Source organism: Stegostoma tigrinum, chromosome 8 (assembly GCF_030684315.1).
Source record: "Stegostoma tigrinum isolate sSteTig4 chromosome 8, sSteTig4.hap1, whole genome shotgun sequence".
NCBI classification, from domain to species: domain Eukaryota; kingdom Metazoa; phylum Chordata; class Chondrichthyes; order Orectolobiformes; family Stegostomatidae; genus Stegostoma; species Stegostoma tigrinum.
This window is the reverse complement of record NC_081361.1, coordinates 62,237,507-62,257,966: the sequence shown is the minus strand read 5'-3', so window position 1 is coordinate 62,257,966 and position 20,460 is coordinate 62,237,507. Positions and strand designations below refer to the sequence as shown.

The window sequence follows — 20,460 nt, the reverse complement described above, 5'->3', positions numbered from 1 at the left end:
TTAGTAATATTGTTGAATAGTTGTAGATATGTTGTTTTCAATACATATACATGTTACATGCACATACACACATGCATATTATTGTGTACTGTAGCTTTGTGTAGATTTCTATATGTATTTGCAAGCATAAGAATCAAAGGCATTCAAGCTGGAAGAAAAGTGGCTGCACCATAATATAATTAGTGAAAACAGTACAGTCAGCCTTCTGCGAACAAGAAGTGCATGGGAATGGTAAAACAGTTTGACAGGCAGGATGGAGATATTAATAGAGGGATATTGATGGGGATAGTAATGAGAAAGAAGAAGATTCCAACGAGCTTTGTAGGGCTTGAAACAACTCTGCACACAATTTATAGTTGGGCAACAGAACTACCTGAAAGTAGTTGGAGCTCAGAGAAATGCTAAAGCAGTTGAATAGCTCTGAATAGTGAGGGCTTAGGAGCAGTGAAGAGCTCAGAAGAAACTGTGTGTCGTTAATAATCGAGTGCAGCAGAGAATGGAAGTTGAAGGTCAAACAAACAGTATTGCAACTCTTTTTTTTAAACTTATTCTTAAGACATGAGCATCACTGCCTGATCCATCTTATGTTGCCCATCCCCGGTTAATTGCCCTTGAAAAGTTGATGGTGAGCTCCCTGCTTGAACCCCATTCACTATTGGAAGGTCCACAGTGCGGTTAGGGAGGGGGTTTCCAGGATTTTGATCCAGCAAAAGGAGGAGTCAACGACCCAATTGGATTAACAGTCCAGTGATAATACCAAGACCCCGATAATGTACTGGGGACCCAGGTTCGAATCCCGCCATCTTAGAAGGTGGAATTTGAATTTAGATAAAATATCTGGAATTCGGGGTCTAATGATGACCGTGAATCCACTGTCAATTGTTGGAAAAAATCATTATTTGATCTGGCCTAATTGTGACTCCAGACCCACAACAATGTGGTTGACTCTTAACTTCCCTCTGGGCAATTAGGGATGGGTAATAAATTCTGTCTAGCCAGTGACACCCTCATCCTGTGAATGAATAAAGAAAAAAAATGCTGAAGCAGCAGCAATATATTTCCAAGTCAGGATGGTGTTCTAATGTATCTAGTGGTCTCTGGTTTGTAAAGTGCTATCTCAGGAGCCTTGGTGAATTTCAGCAGAGCATCTTGTAGCTGGTATGTACTACTGAGCGACAGTGGTGGAGGGAGTGAACATTTGTGGATTTGATACCAGTCAAACAGGCAGCTTTATCCTGGATAGTGTCAAGCTTTTTGAGTGTTGTTAAAGCTGCAGTCTTTCAAACAAGTAATGTTATCACACTCCTTGTGACTTGTAGGTGGTGTCCAGGCTTTGGAGAGTCAGGAGATGAGTTAATCACTGCAAGATTCCGAGCCTCCAACTTGCTCTTGGAGCCACAGTATTTAGCTAGGCCAGTTCAGTTTCTTGTCAAAAGTAACTCCCATGATGTTGATAGTGAGGAGGTCAGTATTGGAAATACCATTGAATATCATGAAGCAATGGCTAGATTCTCTTGTTGGAGATAGTCGTTGCCTGTCACTCATATAACATGAATGGTACTTGCCATTGTCAGTCCAAGCCTGGATATTGTCCAGGTCTTGCACCATTTGGCCGTGGACTGCATTGTTTGAAGAGTCCTGAATAGTGCTGGACATTGTGCAATCATCAGTGGACGTACTCACTTCTGACCTTCTGTTGGAGGGAAGGTCATTCATGAATCAGCTAAAGATGGTTGCTCCAAGGACCCTGAGAAACCCTTGCAGAGATGTCCTGGAATTGAGACAATTGACTCCTAACAATCAAAATCATCTTCCTTTGTGCCAAGAATGATTCCAATCCAAAGAGAGCTTACTTCCCGAATCCCATTGACTCCAGTTTTGCTCGGACTCCTTGAGCAAGATTACAGTTCAGGAAACAAATCCTGGGGTAGCACTGGTTTAGTGAACCTCACGGTGAAAAGCTGGAGTAGCTCCTGTGGTTAAGTGTTGGAGTGCATTTTCCAAGAATCCAGAGGAACATCGTCCCAGGAAAGGGTGGACACCAGAACGTGAGCAGCCACACAATGGCTCAGTGATCAGCAGTTCTATCTCACAGTGCGAGGGACTCGCATTCAATTCCACCCTCGGACAACTGTCTGTGTGGAATCTGCACATTCTTCCAGTATCCGGTTTCCTTTCACAGTCCAAAATGGTGCAGGCTAGGTGGATTAGCCATGGGAAATACAGGGATCCAGGCGTGGCATGGGATGCTTTTCATAGGGTCGATTCGGACTCAGTGGGCGGAATGTCCTGCTTGCACTCTCTAGGGATTCTATGACAACAGCCTTTGAAGGAGTTTCAAGGTCAAGTCATCGCAAGTAAAGAATTGTAATCCCTTGAGAAGTTATATTGATATTTGGTGACGTTTAATTTCTGACAGAATTGCTGAAAAATCCAAAGGAGTTTTTTTGGTCTATTTAATGTGTTCTGTGGGATGACCAACCACCATTTGTTTGTTAGCCATGCTTTCCTCGTGTTAATTTGGACGTTAGAGTATAAGTCATATCTGTGTTTGCACAGACTAAATCTTTATTTTGTCAATATTTTGTGCACCACTAATAAAGATAGAAGAAAGATAAAGTTGACCTGAGGACTTGCTCAGGTTTTTGCTTCTTTATTTGTCCAGGCTATTCGATTGTCCCTTGAGCAATCATTACCCCCAGAGCCAAGGGAGGAGAGCATTGAACTTGTCAGCAAGCTACGCATCAGAACACCACGTGGGGAATTCTTTGAACGGCGTTTCCTAGCCAGCAACAGGCTCCAAGTTGTCTTTGATTTTGTGGCTTCCAAAGGCTTCCCAAGGGATGAATACAAACTGCTGAGTACCTTCCCTAGAAGAGATGTAAGTGTTTCATGTTATTATTTTATGAGTCTGCTACAATTTGTATTATACACGCTTTCAAATAATTTGATCTTCATTCCAAACAGATTATATTCTATTTGGTTCTTTTCGTTTTACTTTCTGCCATGCAATAACATTGTGAAATACTAACCACTTTGTGTAGCTTCTGATATATGAAAAAAATGAGAAGAAAATCAGCAGCTTCTCTTTAAAAGAATCCTTCTGGTCAGATTTAGTAAAACCTACTGTGCAAACTTTCAAAAGCTTAAATTCTTAATTCCTTTTATCAGCATTAACTCCATAAGTAGTTCTGAAAAACTCCTCTCGATATCAACTAATACCTAGGTCTCTGCCATATTGTTGCAGTACAAAATATGCTATTTTTACAGATAGTCATAGAATCATCCAGCACAGAAACAGACCCTTCTTTCTAACTTACCCATACTGACCAAGTTTTCCAAACTAAGCTAGTCCCACTTGCCTGCATTTGGCCCATATCCCTCTAAACCTTTTTCTATTAATGTACCTGTCCAGATGTCTTTAAATGTTGTAACTGTACTTGCATCAACCGTTCCCTCTAGCAGTTCATTCCACATACAAACCACCTGACAATTGCCCCTCAGGTCCCTTTTAAATCTTTTTCCTTAAAAACATGCTTTCTAGTTTTGAACTCCTCTACTCTAGGGAGAAGACCTTTTGCTATTCATCTTCTCTGCCCGTCAAGATTTTATAAATTTCTACAATGTTAGCCCTCAACTTCCTACGCTTCAGTGATACAAGTTTCAGCCTATCCAGCCTGTCCTTATAGCTCAAATGCTCCAGTCCCAAAAACATCCTTGTAAATCTTTTATGAACCCTGCCCAATTTAATAATATCCTTCCTACAGGAGAGCAACAGTACTCCAAAAGCCTCACCCATGTCCCAACTCTTATTCTCAATATTCTCAGTAGTCTGAACAATGAAGGTAAGCATGCGGGACATCGTCTTAACCATCATCTACCTGTGACGCAACTTTCAAAGAACTGTGTACTTGCACCTGAGGTCTCTCTTTGAAAACACTACCCAGGAGCCCCACCATTTACTATATAATTTCTGTCCTTGTTCATCTCACCACATCTCACATTTGTCCAAATTAAACTCCATTTGTCACTCCTCTGCTCGTTGGCCCAATTGATCAAGATCCCTTTTTAATCTTAAAAAACCTTCTTCACTGTCCACTATACCATCAATTTTGGTGTCATCCACAACTTACTTACCATGTATCCTAAATTTTCATCCAAACCATTTACATAAATGACAAACAACAGTGGACCCTGCACAATTCCTGTGGAACGTGACTGGTCAAAGGTCTACAGTCTGAAAAACAACCTTCCATCACCACCCTCTGTCTCTTACCATCAAGTCAACTTTGTATCCAACTGGCAAGCTCTCCCTGAATCCCATGTGATCTAACTTTACTAACCAGTTTACCATGCAGAACCTTGTCAAAAGCTTTATTAAAGTCCAAGTAGACCTTATGGTATTTGAAACATTAACCAGTACGTTGTACTGGGTAAAGATTGTTTGAAGTAGTTTGCTGCCTGCAGTTCTCCTTTGTCTTGACATATCCACTGATTTGTAGTAGAAGATACACTGCTATACTGCATGTACAGATGAGGCATCGCTTTTGAGTAACAAGATTTATTGCATGATAGCATTTGTTCAGGCATAATTACTAAGACCTTGGTTGGTACAGGGACATCTGTTCCTTCCAAAAGCTAGAGTAGATCTACTTATCCCTACCCACAGTCTGTGTGGTATCAATCAAATGGGTGCAATCAGTGTACATGAACATGAATCCCTTCAGAACCATTATCTTTCTCAATGTTCTGCATTGTTATTTTCCTTCTTACAAAAAATAAGGCAGCTGTGAAGGCTTAAGCAGGCATTAAATACAGAAAATGAAACAATCGAGAAGAACATCTTAACCAACCAGCTCAATGAGCAAGTCAACAACCTCACCCACAACCCGAGCTACAGATCTGTGCCAAAACTTATAAATCTTAACAAACCACAGGATATAGTTTATAAAGTTGTTGATCTATGAAGTTAATTGCAAAGTGACAAACATATATAATGAGATGACATGCATTGCAAAAATAGTGGATCCAACAGTCATCACAATCCCCAGATTGTTATGATTGTTCATATCAAACGAAGACCCATTCATTCTGACTCCATTATGCTCCTGCTTGACATATCTACTTTCCAATTCGGATTTTATTAACTTTATCTGAATTTTTTTATTTATATCACATGGCCTTCACCTAGACCTGCACATTTCTGACTTGAACAAAATTGCTTAAGTATTCATGAAGTCACTTCCCCTTCTTCTTCCTTCATTAATAATCTCTATATTATCACTGCCAGTGCAATATTAATTTTAGAACAGATGGCGAATGCAATTATACTGTCCAGTTTTTTTTTTTACTGAAGTGGAAATTACTTTAGCATTGTGCATGCATATTTTGAATGCACTTCTATTATTAAATTATAGATTTTCAGTTTCGTACATGTTTGCTTTTTGAGCCAATCCAGTAGTGAGTCTAGTACTTTGACTTTTCAAACATCAGCACTGACATAGAGTGCTAGGTTGATTCATTTTGTACTCAATTTCTATACTTGCCTCCATGAAGAACAAAAGGCATCAGATAATATCAAGTAGAAAATAGTGGATGTTAATTTGAAATAAATAATATTAACTCCTTCTTTCATTATGACCAGAGTTGCAGATTGTGTGAATTTGTTGAAGTTATTACAACGCTTAGGAAGGGTTGAGCAGCAAAATTGAGTAGTATATCAGTTAAATGGTGCGGAACATAAATAATTTGACAATCAGTTGGAATGCAAATATTGAACATAGTTTCTATGGCTGTTCAGATACCATCTCAAAAGGAGGGCATTTGTGAATAGTATATCCTTCACAAATTCTCTGAGTGAAAGGGAGATGCATTTAATTTGAATCTTGATCTTGATAAAATGGACTTACCTGCTAGAACAATCGCAGTACATGCTATATGAACTGCCTCTGACAGTTTGTTATTTTTGTGGTGCAGCCATCTGAAACAATGCAACCAATGAGTATTTTTGATAATTGAATTTATTTAAGCAATCATCCCAACCAAAATCCACCTCCTCTTTATAAATGTAGTAGGGGATAAATGCAGTTTAGAAAATGTTTGGTTTAAAATAAACTGCTTGATTAGAGACCAGTACTTAACTAATAAATTTATAATTATCTGATTAACAGCAGAATGCCCTCGTTTTGGAGATTAGGTTGCTCAGATTTTCACAGAAATTGGTGGAGCCATCACTAATCGATGGGCATAATCGTACTATATTAATGTAGACAGTTTTTGTAAGCAACTATGCAGCATTTATGATGACAAAATAAAATGTATAATTTATGATGTAGATTGGACGTTAATCCAATTATCCCATTACCAAAATTCCATTTCATCTTAAGATATGTCTTGAATTTCCATGTGCAACATCAGAAAAGATCATACAGTCTTTTGTATATGTGTGTATATTTATGAATGACCTTTTGGCAAAGTAATAGTCTTGACCAGTAATATACTTGAAATTGATGAGCTGCTCCTGCAAGATCACAATGTCAGGGTTAGAAGGCAGAGATGTTATTATTTGAAATATGTATTAACATTTATATTCATAAATCATTTTAAACTGCTACCAAAAATTATGAAACAATGTAATAACAGAATATAAAATTGTTTTAAAATTTTTACCAAAACTAAGGCTGACATCATGAACTGGAGTCAAATTGGCTTTATTACACATTTGGAAGTGTGGCAGAAGATAAAGTAATGAGTTGTGCTTCATGAAAATGCTGACAAAAAGTCTCTGCCCTATCAGCATCTGTGCCTTTGGCATCTTTCAGTCTTCACAGTCATTTATCAATGCACATTCTTTTATCCTGTCTTGCCTGCTGTTGACAGCTTCCAAAACTTTGTTCCACTATTTTTACAAACTCAAATTCAAGTCTATTTTCATTCCTGTAGTCATTTTGCATTTTTTCTATTTGATATAGTTTTTATTTTGTTTTTCAAAAGATATTCTGGCTCAAATCATTGTAAAATTGTTTTCAATTTCCATTTTCTATAAAATCCAATGATATACTTAATACCCTTCATGAAATGAGTAAATTAAGTCACCATACAAAGTTGATGAATAAAGGACCAGAACAAACTAACAAAAGGATATTGTAAACAGCCATACAAAATAAGAGAGCAGAAAGTTTATTTATAATAGGCCAGTATGGTGTGTTAATTAAGCTCATAGACAAGCCAAATGAACAGAAATGCCTTGCAGCAAAGCAAAACAACAGCTTTGTTTGTTGACAGATGTTGGAGTGTTATTGTCTGTTAATTGGATAATGGTGTAAACATTTGCAAACTCTGCTCTCCTTGGGGAATTCAGTGTTTGAAGGGCAACAAGAGACATGATCCCTGTGTACGGTCCATATGTATGTGTTCCCTTCGTACAGCCTTGCAGGTAAATAAATTGAGTTTGTAATTTCAGGTCATTATTAGTATTTAAACTGATAGCACAAAGTTGGAAAATGTATTTGTTAAGATATGCCCATGACCTTGAATACACCCCAGTTCGTATGGTTACAGTCTAGTGAACAATGTTCATTAAAAGATATTTGTATTCCATGCTGTTGTCACTGGAGTTGGTGAGCTCTGGATGCATCTGGCTCCCAACATGATTTCTTGTTCTACTCCATAGAATTGTATTACCTATGGGGATTTGAAAAGAAGTGCTATCAAATTAGATGCAAACCATAAAATGAAAGTGATATGAGTTAGAGCGAGAAAATTACCTCCTTCTGGTACATACATTTGAGCTGAGATTTATAAATCCCAATGTAATATCATTACAGTACTCTAGTGCAATTGACTGTAGCAGATGGACTCTATGGTGAGAAAGCATAAACAGGGGATCTTTCATACCTGTATCACAAAGGAAGCTTGTGGAATTTTGAAATATATAATATATATGGTCTATTCATCATTTAAATATATCTTATTTGTTAATCGGAATCAAAATGTTCCGGATCAAAAATACTTTTTAAATTCATTGCTTAGTTTGTTGTCTGAATTCAGTTTTTTGCTTAAATGTGAATTATAATTTCCACCTGACTAGTAACATTTTTCACTAAATTTGAATTAAATTCCTGATCTAGATTAGTTGTTCAAGTACGACAGCCTTCCTTACTGAAGCACAACAAATCAAGTGGGAAAGAGAAGTTTGCAAATATAACTAGCTAAAAGTATAATAATTTACACCTGAGGAAAATGTAAGATCATCAACTATATGAAAACAACTCCAGAAAAATGACATCAAATTTAACAACCCTTTCATCTTTAGCCCCTAGTAAGACGAGCAATTCCAATTAACTACCTGCAGATCTTTTTCAGGCAAAATGAAGAGGATGCATGATTCGACTTCTCCCACTGTTAAATTGATGCAATCAGGCTAGAAAAGCTAACCTTGCCTTGCTGGAAAAAGTATATGTATTGAGATTAGACTGTATTTTTGCATCATAGATCAGCCACTTCCAAAGCTGCTACGCAGCTGAGTCCAGATTTACAAATGAGAATGCAAGCAGTGTGGTCAAAATACATGCTGTCAACTAGCTTCGTGGTAAAATATCCAAAATTGTACAAACCCAAAGATATTTTTCCACTGACAGAATTCACTCTTTTTGCAGTTGCACCTAACCAGAATATTAACTTTCAATGAAGTGTACTTAAAAATGGGCGCCGGGGGAAATTACCATGTTTTGTGTTAGCAATGACAGAGGAAGAAAAAGCCGCTAATGATTAGAAATTTGAAATCTAACCCCACTTCAAAGCTTTACTGTGTAAATTCTGATTTTCATTCCAATTTTCCAGCAAGGTAAGGTTGAATATTACAGCAAGATCTATACCCTAAGGAAAAACAAAATGATATGCATAACTGGCACTATTTTTGGAGATTTGCTGTATCACAGAAACATTGTTTTGACAACTGTGGTGTTCACATGAAATGTCTGCAAAATTAAAAAGCGAGTTAGTATTTTTTTCTGTGAAAATATCCACGATCCAGCCCATTTAAAATTTGGTGCAATTTATTCTGTGGAATGGCACTTCAACAAATATTTGGAACCCATAAAGTTGTAGTGCGATTTTCATTTGATGTACATAAACAATGCACGCACTCCATTTGTCATGGGAAACACTAAAACTAGAAAGATTCCGGCTTGGTCAATGCATCCCCACCAACAGAGGAAGTACCTATGTCTGCTGCAATTGCCGGCAACTTGTTTGGACTAACTAAATTAAGAAAATCTATCTGATAAAGAAAACCCTGGTGCCCGGGTTGATCATACCACAGTTACTGAGAGTGAGGAAAAGAACCCCAACAATGGATCTAGCAAGCAGACATTAGATTGTAAAATGGACAATTTTGCTGCAGCAGTCACACGCAGCTTTCATTTCTATCACACCTTCACCTAAAACATTCCAAGGTTGTTCATCAAACAAACTTTTGTCCTGAGTCATGAGATACTTGGACCAATGATCAAAAGCTAACTTTAAGAAGTAGGCTGGAAGAGTATTTTGAAGGGGATAAGAAAGTTTCAAGAATTTTTAAATGAGAATTCTCACATATAACACTGAGGCCACTGAATGCACTGTTCCAAAAAGTAGAGCGACAAAAATTCAGGATACAGAAGTGATCAGGATTGTAGAGCGTTATGATCTGGACAAGTCAAATCCAAGAATGAAACTTGCCTTGATTGGACTTTTTTTTGTTTTGTTCATAAATATGGAGGTTGGTCACTAATATATTCACATGAGACTGCAGGTATTTTCGAACAAGTGAACACGATTTTATTACGCGAATGAAGGAAGCTTTATATTTTAAGAACTCGAAAAGATCTTAATATAAACATTAAAACCAAGTTTCAACTTTTTTCCCATCATTATCTATTACAGAGAAATTACCCTTTTATTTCAGCTCTTTAAGCTTCGACTTGACTGACTCCTTCCAGTTTTTTTTTCTTGAGCTGTAGGGAAAATTTCATATTGGCATGAACTTTCCATAATTCTAATGGTCTGGTGTTTTTCAGCTCAAACACCCTGAAAACTTAGTCCCAATTTCTGTTTGCTTGGAAACATTGTAAATAGAAAAACACTTCTGTAGCAGTGACTGATTGCTTCTGAACTATAGTCTGCTAGGAAAGAAACTAAACCTTTGTTCTGAACTCAACTCTTAATTCTTCCCAACTAAAACTTTGATGTTTTCTGAACTGAATTCAGTGCAAAGTTAATTACTTAATACACTTACACTGCGTGTCATAAACCTCAAGGTATAAATGTTAGTCTGTTAACACTCGTGGTATCTTCCTTCACGGTTCTCCCAATCCCTTGTTGGCAATCAGGGCAATTTTCAATGGTACATGTAACTCACTCGAATGAGCTTCTGGCCTGTTGAACACTAACCCATATCCATTTGTGTTTTACTAAAACAATCCATATTCCAAACATCATGATGTTTTTCACACACCTTTTATCACAAGTGATAGGAAAGAACAAAATCATGGAGGTACTTAAAACAGTAACGTAAATGTTAAAATTAAGGAATTGTCGCAGTTGGTTGGCAAATATGGCTGATGGGGAAGCAAACCTGGAGTTAGGATATCGGGAGCAGAACTTCAGATGAGTTCAAGTTTATCGAGGGAAGCCAAACAAGAAAGCAATGGAATTGTAAATTTAAGTAGTAGTAAACAGATAGATCTGAGTTTCAGCAACTGATGAGATTGTGGATGGTTGTAGGGAGAAAAATGCAGCTACTTTTTGTGATGGTGAGGACATGGGTGCAGCATGGTGGCCCAGTGGTTAGCACAACTGCCTCACCGTGCCAGGGATCCAGGTTCAATTCCACCCTTGGGCAACCGTCTGTGTGGAGTTTGCACATTCTCCCCGTGTCTGTTTGGGTTTCCTCCGGTACTCCAGTTTCCTCCCACAGTCCAAAGATGTGCGGTTAGCTGGAGTGGCCATTCTAAATTGCACATAGTGTTCAGGGATGCGTTGCTTAGGTGGGTTAAAGGGGAATGGGTCTGGATGGGATGCTCCAGGGGTTGGTGTAGACTTGTTGGGCCGAAGTTTCCACATTGTAGGGATTCTCTGATGATTCTATGAAAAGCAAAGTTCAGTGTCAGCTAGGTCACCAGTGATCTGGCTCAGTTTAGATAATAAATAGGTGGAGAGATGGGGTTGCTGGCTCAGGAATGAACTTTGTCTTCAGTCCCTACCGATGACATTGATTTTCTCCAGGAATGATTTGAGGAAAGTTCTTATCATCTGATGATGGATATTAGACAAGAAGTTTGACAAATCCAGGTATTTTGAAAATTTGAGATGACACAGTGTGGAGCTGGAGGAACACAGCAGGCCAGGCAGCATCAAAGGAGCGGGAATGCTGACATTTCGGGTTGGGACCTTTCGAAAATTTGATTACGCAATGCTTTTACCGTGCACAGTTTTGTTTTAGTTTTTGTAGTTTTTGAGATTTTGTGATTGTAACAAGTTTTCCTACCCTATTTTGGTGTTTTGATTATGCATTATCAGACATTCCCCTTGGAATATATTGTGACTTGGAGAGTCAACAGTGGCCTTACAGAACAGACCAAGCTGCTGGAAAAGGGAGATGAGGAATGGGTTGGAGAGCAGTGGGAGGCCATATCAGCAAACATTTCTCCACCTTAACCTCAGCCAGTAATAACATTTGAGATGTCAGGACATCGTCACTGGAATCATCTGCCTGCTGCAACTATAGCTGCTACCTTGTCAATTGCTCTTGAAGGTGACCATGCCAATGAACTCCTCCATCTAGCTGTTTGTAACCTCTCGCACCTTTCTGTTACCTGTTTTGCAAGGTTGCTTATTCAGTTAAAATATCTATATTTTAATTTTTTTGCCAGGTGGTTTGAACACGCATTATGTTTCCCCATGATGTAATGTGCCATTGTTTGCATACATGTCTCTTCACTGATGTTGGATGTTGCCCTTTCTCAGAACTGGAAAGAATTCCATTCTAGTGTGTGATCAACAGCAAAACATCATGCAGAGCAATGTCCTGTATCCTGAAGCAGTTAAAACACTTCAATTTTGCATTTTTGTTTATTCTCTGTGGGACGTGGGTGTTGCTGGCTGGCCACCATTTTTGCTTGTCCCTTGAGTCATCACAGTGAACTAAAGAGTGTGTAATCCACTAATAAAATGGCTGATCTTGCACAACTCATGCCCTTGTGCATAGAATGCATACAAGAAAGCCATGGTGCCACACAAGTATGATCAAGATTGGTGTCCTGAAGCATTGCTTCTCCTGCCTAGACTGTTTTGGAGGAGCCGAGGAGTCCTTTGACTTGGTATTAAGACTCATTGTGTTGTGCTTCATGCTACAGAATTGCATCATCTTGAAGGGAATAGAACGTGTATATCTGTTATACTGTGAGCAGCTGATGATTCATAAGAAGGACGAGAATTAGATATAGCCTGGGCAGTAGCACTCCAGACAGCCCCTTTCTATCCAGCTAATCATGATCTAATGAGGGCATTGTCGTAATTGTATCAACAGCAGTAACTACTATGTATATAGAACCTTTAATGTAATGCAACATGGTAGGAGCAATAAAAAAGCAAATGTGACACCAAACCTCATAAGGAAGTGTTAGACCAGAACAAAAGCTACGTCAAAGTGTTTTCAAGGAATGACTTGAAGGAGGAAAATAAGGTGGAGAGCTGAAGAGTTTTAGGTAGGGAGTCCAGAATTTCAGGCCAAGGCTACTGAAGTCACAGCCGCAATTGTGCAAGTGTTTAAAATCAGGGATGCTCAGAAAGCCAGAATTAAATGATCATAGATATCTCACACGGTTGCAGGAAATTACAGAAATAGAGAGATTTGAAAATAAGGATGAGCATTTTAAAATGAACATTTTGATTGACCAATAGCTAATGTAGGCTAGTGTTCACAGATGATATGTGAACAGAACTTAGTGCAAAATTAAAACCTGGGCAGAGATTTGGGATGACCTCAAGTTTACAATGCATGCATGTGGGAAAGCAGCTGGAATTGTATTGGAGCATTCCGAGATAATAAAATGTGAGGCTGGATGAACACAGCAGGCCAAGCAGCATCTCAGGAGCACAAAAGCTGACGTTTCGGGCCTAGACCCTTCATCAGAGAGGGGGATGGGGAGAGGGAACTGGAATAAATAGGGAGAGAGGGGGATGCGGACCGAAGATGGAGAGTAAAGAAGATAGGTGGAGAGAGTAGAGGTGGGGAGGGGATAGGTCAGTCCAGGGAAGACGGACAGGTCAAGGAGGTGGGATGAGGTTAGTAGGTAGCTGGGGGTGCGGCTTGGGGTGGGAGGAAGGGATGGGTGAGAGGAAGAACCGGTTAGGGAGGCAGAGACAGATTGGATTGGTTTTGGGATGCAGTGGGTTGGGGGGAAGAGCTGGGCTGGTTGTGTGGTGCAGTGGGGGGAGGGGACGAACTGGGCTGGTTTAGGGATGCAGTAGGGGAAGGGGAGATTTTGAAGCTGGTGAAGTCCACATTGATACCATATGGCTGCAGGGTTCCCAGGCGGAATATGAGTTGCTGTTCCTGCAACCTTCGGGTGGCATCATTGTGGCAGTGCAGGAGGCCCATGATGGACATGTCATCTAGAGAATGGGAGGGGGAGTGGAAATGGTTTGCGACTGGGAGGTGCAGTTGTTTGTTGCGAACTGAGCGGAGGTTCTTCTGCAAAGCGGTCCCCAAGCCTCCGCTTGGTTTCCCCAATGTAGAGGAAGCCGCACCGGATACTGCATCCACTGTACCCGGCGCGGCTTCCTCTACATTGGGGAAACCAAGCGGAGGCTTGGGGACCGCTTTGCAGAACACCTCCGCTCAGTTCGCAACAAACAACTGCACCTCCCAGTCGCAAACCATTTTCACACCCCCTCCCATTCTCTAGATGACATGTCCATCATGGGCCTCCTGCACTGCCACAATGATGCCACCCGAAGGTTGCAGGAACAGCAACTCATATTCCGCCTGGGAACCCTGCAGCCATATGGTATGAATGTGGACTTCACCAGTTTCAAAATCTCCCCTTCCCCTACTGCATCCCTAAACCAGCCCAGTTCGTCCCCTCCCCCCACTGCACCACACAACCAGCCCAGCTCTTCCCCCCCCACCCACTGCATCCCAAAACCAGTCCAACCTGTCTCTGCCTCCCTAACCGGTTCTTCCTCTCACCCATCCCTTCCTCCCACCCCAAGCCACACCCCCATCTACCTACTAACCTCATCCCACCTCCTTGACCTGTCCGTCTTCCCTGGACTGACCTATGACCTCCCCACCTATACTCTCTCCACCTATCTTCTTTACTCTCCGTCTTCGGTCCGCCTCCCCCTCTCTCCCTATTTATTCCAGTTCCCTCTCCCCATCCCCCTCTCTGATGAAGGGTCTAGGCCCGAAACGTCAGCTTTTGTGCTCCTGAGATGCTGCTTGGCCTGCTGTGTTCATCCAGCCTCACATTTTATTATCTTGGAATTCTCCAGCATCTGCAGTTCCCATTATCACTGTATTGGAGCAGGCAGGTTCAGGGCATTAGGCCATGAATGAAGGTTTCAGTGGATGATGAACTGAGACAAGGATAAAGTCAAGTAACTGCAGGATGTAAAAGTAAGCTATGTTACTGATGGCAGAATACGTGGTCAGTTTATCTCAGATATGATACCAAGGTTAAAACCATCTGGTTTTCTAGGAGAGAATAATTTGTTACAAATTGGAGTTTGAAGTAGTAAGAAGAATCTTCAATCTTCTCAATGTTTAATATGTAGAAATTTCTGTTTATTGAATACTCAATATCAGATAAACAATCTAATAGTTTAACAATAGAGAGAAACTGGTGATAAGTAGAGTTGACCCAGTCAGTATACAGTTTATTATTTGTTCTTGGAATGTGGGTATCGCTGGGTAGGCCAGCATTTATTGCAATGCCAAGTTGCACTGGGAAGGTGCTGTCAAGCTGCCATCTTGAACTGCTGCTGTCCTTGGAATGTAGGTACACCCAGAGTGCTATTTGGAAGAGAGTTCCAGGATTCTGACCCAGCACCAGTGAAGGATCAGTGCTGCAGTTCCAAGTCAGGAGGCAGTGTGACTTGTCGGGGAACTTGCAGGTGATGGAGTTCCTGTGCATCTGCTGCCCTTGTCCTTCTAGATAGTAAAGGTCTCAAGTTTGCTGTTAAGGAGCAATTGAACATTGTTGATGCTAAGTGGGCACCTGGCAGTCAGGAGGTGAGTTACTCACTGCAACTTTCTCGCCCCTTACTATTGTCACCACCTGTATATGGCGGTACAGCTAAGTTTCTGATCAATAGTAATCTCAATGTTGGAAACCCGCGAATCAATGATGGTATTTCTATTAAAATTCAAGGGCAAATGGTTAGATTCGGTCCTGTTAGAGGTGACCATTGCCTGAGAGTTGAATGGTGTGAATGTTACTCGCCACTCATCACTTCATGCTTGGATGTAATCCAGATCTTGCTGCATATGGAAAGTGGCTGCTTCAGTATCTGAGGAGTCGCAGGTATACTGAATATTGTGAGGATGAAGCAACTTAAATGATTGGGTCTAGCATACCGATATGATGAACTTGTTTAATAATATAAAAACAAAGTGATGATGATCTGAAAAAGAAACAGTGCTGTAGAAACAGATAACATTTCTAATCCCATGATTCATTTTTACAACTGAAGTGTGGTGGGAATTTATTTTTAATACTCTTGATAAAGGGAGATGAGGAGCAAGTAATTGGTGAGGATGTCCAGTGCAAAAAATAGTGGGAATGCTACTGGAGTATTTAGTGCATGTGTCAAGATTCATGGTGCTCTGCTTCGAGAGGAAACATCATGGAGCCAGCAGCACCTAGAGGAACAGGTGGGAGGAAGATCTGGAGAAAGGCAGTCCTTATCTTCCAGCAGAAAGGTTAAGGGGAGGACATCATGACAGTCAGCAGAACCGAGAGGAGAAAACAAGTGGAGGACTGAATTCTCCCAGTTAGTGGGCAAGATCTTTTATAAATAGCTGATTTTTGTTCCTTTTTAAATGTACAGTTTAAATTCTGCAGTTGTCAGTTTTAAATAGAGTTTTAACGAAGTCTTCAGTGGAAGAGCAGTTCGGCTTAATTATATAGCGTGATGGGGTTACCTGCAGTGTGACATAAACTCAAGGTCATGCTTGAGGTGATCCTCATAGGTATGGAACTTGGCTATCAGCCTCTGCTCAGCGATTTTGCTTTGCTTTGTATCTTTAAGTCCACCTTGGAGGACGCCTACCTGAAGATTGGAGGCTAAATGTCCATGACCTCTGAAGTGTTCCCCCACTGGGAGGGAACACCCCTGTCCACTGGTCAGTGCCCGGTGTCCATTCATCTCTTGTCGTAGTGTCTGCGTAGTCTTATCAGTATACCATGCCTCGGGGTATCCTAGTCTGCATCGTATGACAGAGACAACATTGGCTGAGTCACTTGAGTATCCGCTATGTACATGGTGGATGGTGTTCCCACATGTGTCGTAGTATCCATGTCGATGATCTAACATGTTTTGCAGGCATTACCATGGTAGAGTTGTGTGTTTTGTGGTTGATGTTGCCCTGAAGCCCTGGGTAGTTTGCTGTGAATAAATGGTCTGTTTCAGGTTTGTTGGGTGTTTGAAGGTGAGCAGTGCAGGCATAGGGAAGATTATGGTGAGGTATTCATTGTTGTTGACAATGTATTGAAGGCTGTGAAGAACATGCGTAGTTTCTCCACTCTGGGGAAGTACTAGATGACGAAGGTTACCTTGATGGTTGTATCTTGTGTCTGTCTTCTGAAGAAGTCATTATGGTTTTACACTGTGGCATGACAGAATTGACAATCAATGAGTTATCATAGAACAGAATCGTAGAATCCCTACGCTGTGGAAACAGGCCCTTTGGCCCAACAAGTCCACACTGACCCTCAAAACATCCCACCTATAACCCACCTAATCCACACCTCCCTATGGGCAATTTTAGCATGGCCAAATCACTTAATGACTTTGGACTGTGGGAAGAAACCCGAGCACCCTGTGGAAGCCCATGCAGATACGGGGAGAATGTGCAAACTCTACACAAGACAGTCGCCCAAGGCTGGAATCAAACCTGGATCCCTGGCACTATGAGGCAGCAGTGCTAACAACTGAGCCCTTAACGTTGAGCATCATATCCTGTTCCTATGGAGGTGTCCATTGAGTACCCACCCCCTCCCCGCCGTCGCTGTGTGTGTCTCTCTCTTTTTCACACACACACACACACACACACACACACACACACACACACACACACACACACACACACACACACACACACACACACACACACACACACACACACACACACACACACACACACACACACACACACACACACACACACACCCCTCCCTCTCCCCGTCGTTCCGCCACACACACACACCCCTCCCTCTCCCCGTCGTTCCGCCACACACACACACCCCTCCCTCTCCCCGTCGTTCCGCCACACACACACACCCCTCCCTCTCCCCGTCGTTCCGCCACACACACACACCCCTCCCTCTCCCCGTCGTTCCGCCACACACACACACCCCTCCCTCTCCCCGTCGTTCCGCCACACACACACACCCCTCCCTCTCCCCGTCGTTCCGCCACACACACACACCCCTCCCTCTCCCCGTCGTTCCGCCACACACACACACCGCTCCCTCTCCCCGTCGTTCCGCCACACACACACACCCCTCCCTCTCCCCGTCGTTCCGCCACACACACACACCCCTCCCTCTCCCCGTCGTTCCGCCACACACACACACCGCTCCCTCTCCCCGTCGTTCCGCCACACACACACACCGCTCCCTCTCCCCGTCGTTCCGCCACACACACACACCGCTCCCTCTCCCCGTCGTTCCGCCACACACACACACCGCTCCCTCTCCCCGTCGTTCCGCCACACACACACACCCCTCCCTCTCCCCGTCGTTCCGCCACACACACACACCGCTCCCTCTCCCCGTCGTTCCGCCACACACACACACCCCTCCCTCTCCCCGTCGTTCCGCCACACACACACACACACCGCTCCCTCTCCCCGTCGTTCCGCCACACACACACACCGCTCCCTCTCCCCGTCGTTCCGCCACACACACACCCCTCCCTCTCCCCGTCGTTCCGCCACACACACACACACACCGCTCCCTCTCCCCGTCGTTCCGCCACACACACACACCGCTCCCTCTCCCCGTCGTTCCGCCACACACACACACCGCTCCCTCTCCCCGTCGTTCCGCCACACACACACCCCTCCCTCTCCCCGTCGTTCCGCCACACACACACACACACCGCTCCCTCTCCCCGTCGTTCCGCCACACACACACACCGCTCCCTCTCCCCGTCGTTCCGCCACACACACACACCGCTCCCTCTCCCCGTCGTTCCGCCACACACACCGCTCCCTCTCCCCGTCGTTCCGCCACACACGCACACCGCTCCCTCTCCCCGTCGTTCCGCCACACACGCACACCGCTCCCTCTCCCCGTCGTTCCGCCACACACGCACACCGCTCCCTCTGCCCGTCGTTCCGCCACACACGCACACCGCTCCCTCTCCCCGTCGTTCCGCCACACACGCACACCGCTCCCTCTCCCCGTCGTTCCGCCACACACACACACCGCTCCCTCTCCCCGTCGTTCCGCCACACACATGGAGACACACGCAGGAATTATTTCATCCGAGATGTTGGTGTAGTTGCACCTACATTCTGTTTTGTTCAGAAAATATACAACTTGCCCCAGTTTAAAACGAGCAGATTCTAAGTAAGATCTCACACCTAAAATGCTTTGTCTGACCTGAGATGTCACCTCTTGTATACTTTGATAAAAAGCTTAATTATCTCAGGACAATGACTTGAGAGGAATCTGGATTTTGCATTTTAATCAGTAGTCAGCCTCCTAACTGATTAAAAATTCAACAAGAGGTGGCCACTTTTAGGGTTGTTACCTTTCTACTTACAAATTCTGTGACTTGCACTGCAAAAGCTTGCATTTTTAAATAAACCAGTTGGGCGATAACCCAGTGTTGCGTGATTTTTGACCTTGCTTCAAAGAGTATGAGTCCTGAGGGGATAGTGTTGCCTGCCCGGTTCCATATGTCAAGCCATTTCTTCAGAGTTGAGAGGACCTTGCAGTGGTTGAGGGAGAATCCAGTCATTGTGGTTCATTTAGGTACAAATGGCATAGACAGACTGAAGAAAGAGATTCTACATCGTGAGTATGAGAATCTAGGCACCAAATTAAGAAGCAGAGTCTCACAGTCATCGTCTCTGGATTCTTTCCTGATCGTGTGCAAATTGGTAGAGGGCAAATCAGGTTAGAGGGGTGAATGTATGGCTCAAAGACTGATTTGGAAAAAGTGGGCTCTAATTCATGTGCCGTAACACCAGCACCAGGGAAAGTGTCCCATTGTACAGATTCCAGTCTCCACCGGAACTATACCAGGGCCAGTTTTCTTGTGAGCCACATAACTAAGGAGGCGGAGAGGAATTTAAACTGAACTGTGGAGTCAAGAGATCAAGTGTGGGAAGATGTTGTGCATCGAAGAGTAGACACAATGTGAAAGAGAAAGCTGTAATTACTGTAGCAAGGGTTTTGAACACATAGAAAGTTCAAGATCATAAAGCAAGGTTCAGTTGTGCCATGATGGCTAAAATCTGTCGGTCCACATTAGTGGCAGCATTCTGTTTTTGCATCATCAGTCTAGGTAAATGATGAGGGTTGAGGAGATATCCAGCATTCACTCAAGGACCTTCTCAGCCTCTCACCTGTTTGGGTATTTTCCAGGGGATCCAGGCCTTGTGGATGATTACCCACATTGAGGTTGAGGTCAGTCAGGTGTCCAAGAGTCATATGATTGGTGCACCCATTTCTTCAGTATCCCCTCCAACATTCCTGTTTGTTTGCCAGGGTTGGAGCAGGCCTCCCCAGGTTGCATGCACGTCATGGTGTCACAATACACAAGCCATCACAGAGTTCTTTATTGTTATCCAACTCGATTTTCACTTGAGCTGTCAAGAACTGACACTACTCATTCTGCAAAACTTCTGAGTGAGCTTCTTGTCTCCACATACTCCACCAGATTATGATCTTAAGCAACTTCCTTCCATGAACCATTTTATGAACTGCCCTCCAGCTGTTAGTTCAGCAACACAGGTGTGACCGACTGTGTCTAACCACTTGATCTATGGGGTTCAGGATACCAGATACCTAGCTTCTTATTTCTACCCCTCTTACTCTGATTCTGTAAACTTATTGCCCCAATTAGAAGGTCAGTCCATAGCCTTGCAATCATTTAATGTTTTTCTTCTGAGTGCTTCTCTCTGTCCTCTAGGACATGGTCTCAAATTCCTGGCTTAGTATCATGTGATGCTGTCCACTC

General features: G+C 42.6%; 1 protein-coding gene across 6 annotated transcripts in view; it reads left to right on the top strand.

Annotated features, from left to right (window-relative positions):
- faf1 (Fas (TNFRSF6) associated factor 1) overlaps positions 1-20,460 on the top strand; it is a 394,938-nt gene that overhangs the window by 366,253 nt on the left and 8,225 nt on the right. For 5 of the 6 annotated variants that reach the window (XM_059647930.1, XM_059647929.1, XM_059647934.1 and 2 more), the window contains one exon: positions 2,666-2,881. The exons of the other annotated variant lie outside the window; for it this stretch is intronic. In XM_059647930.1, the coding sequence (XP_059503913.1) occupies positions 2,666-2,881 (216 nt within the window). The remainder of the gene's footprint in view (positions 1-2,665; positions 2,882-20,460) is intronic. 6 annotated transcript variants of the gene reach the window in all.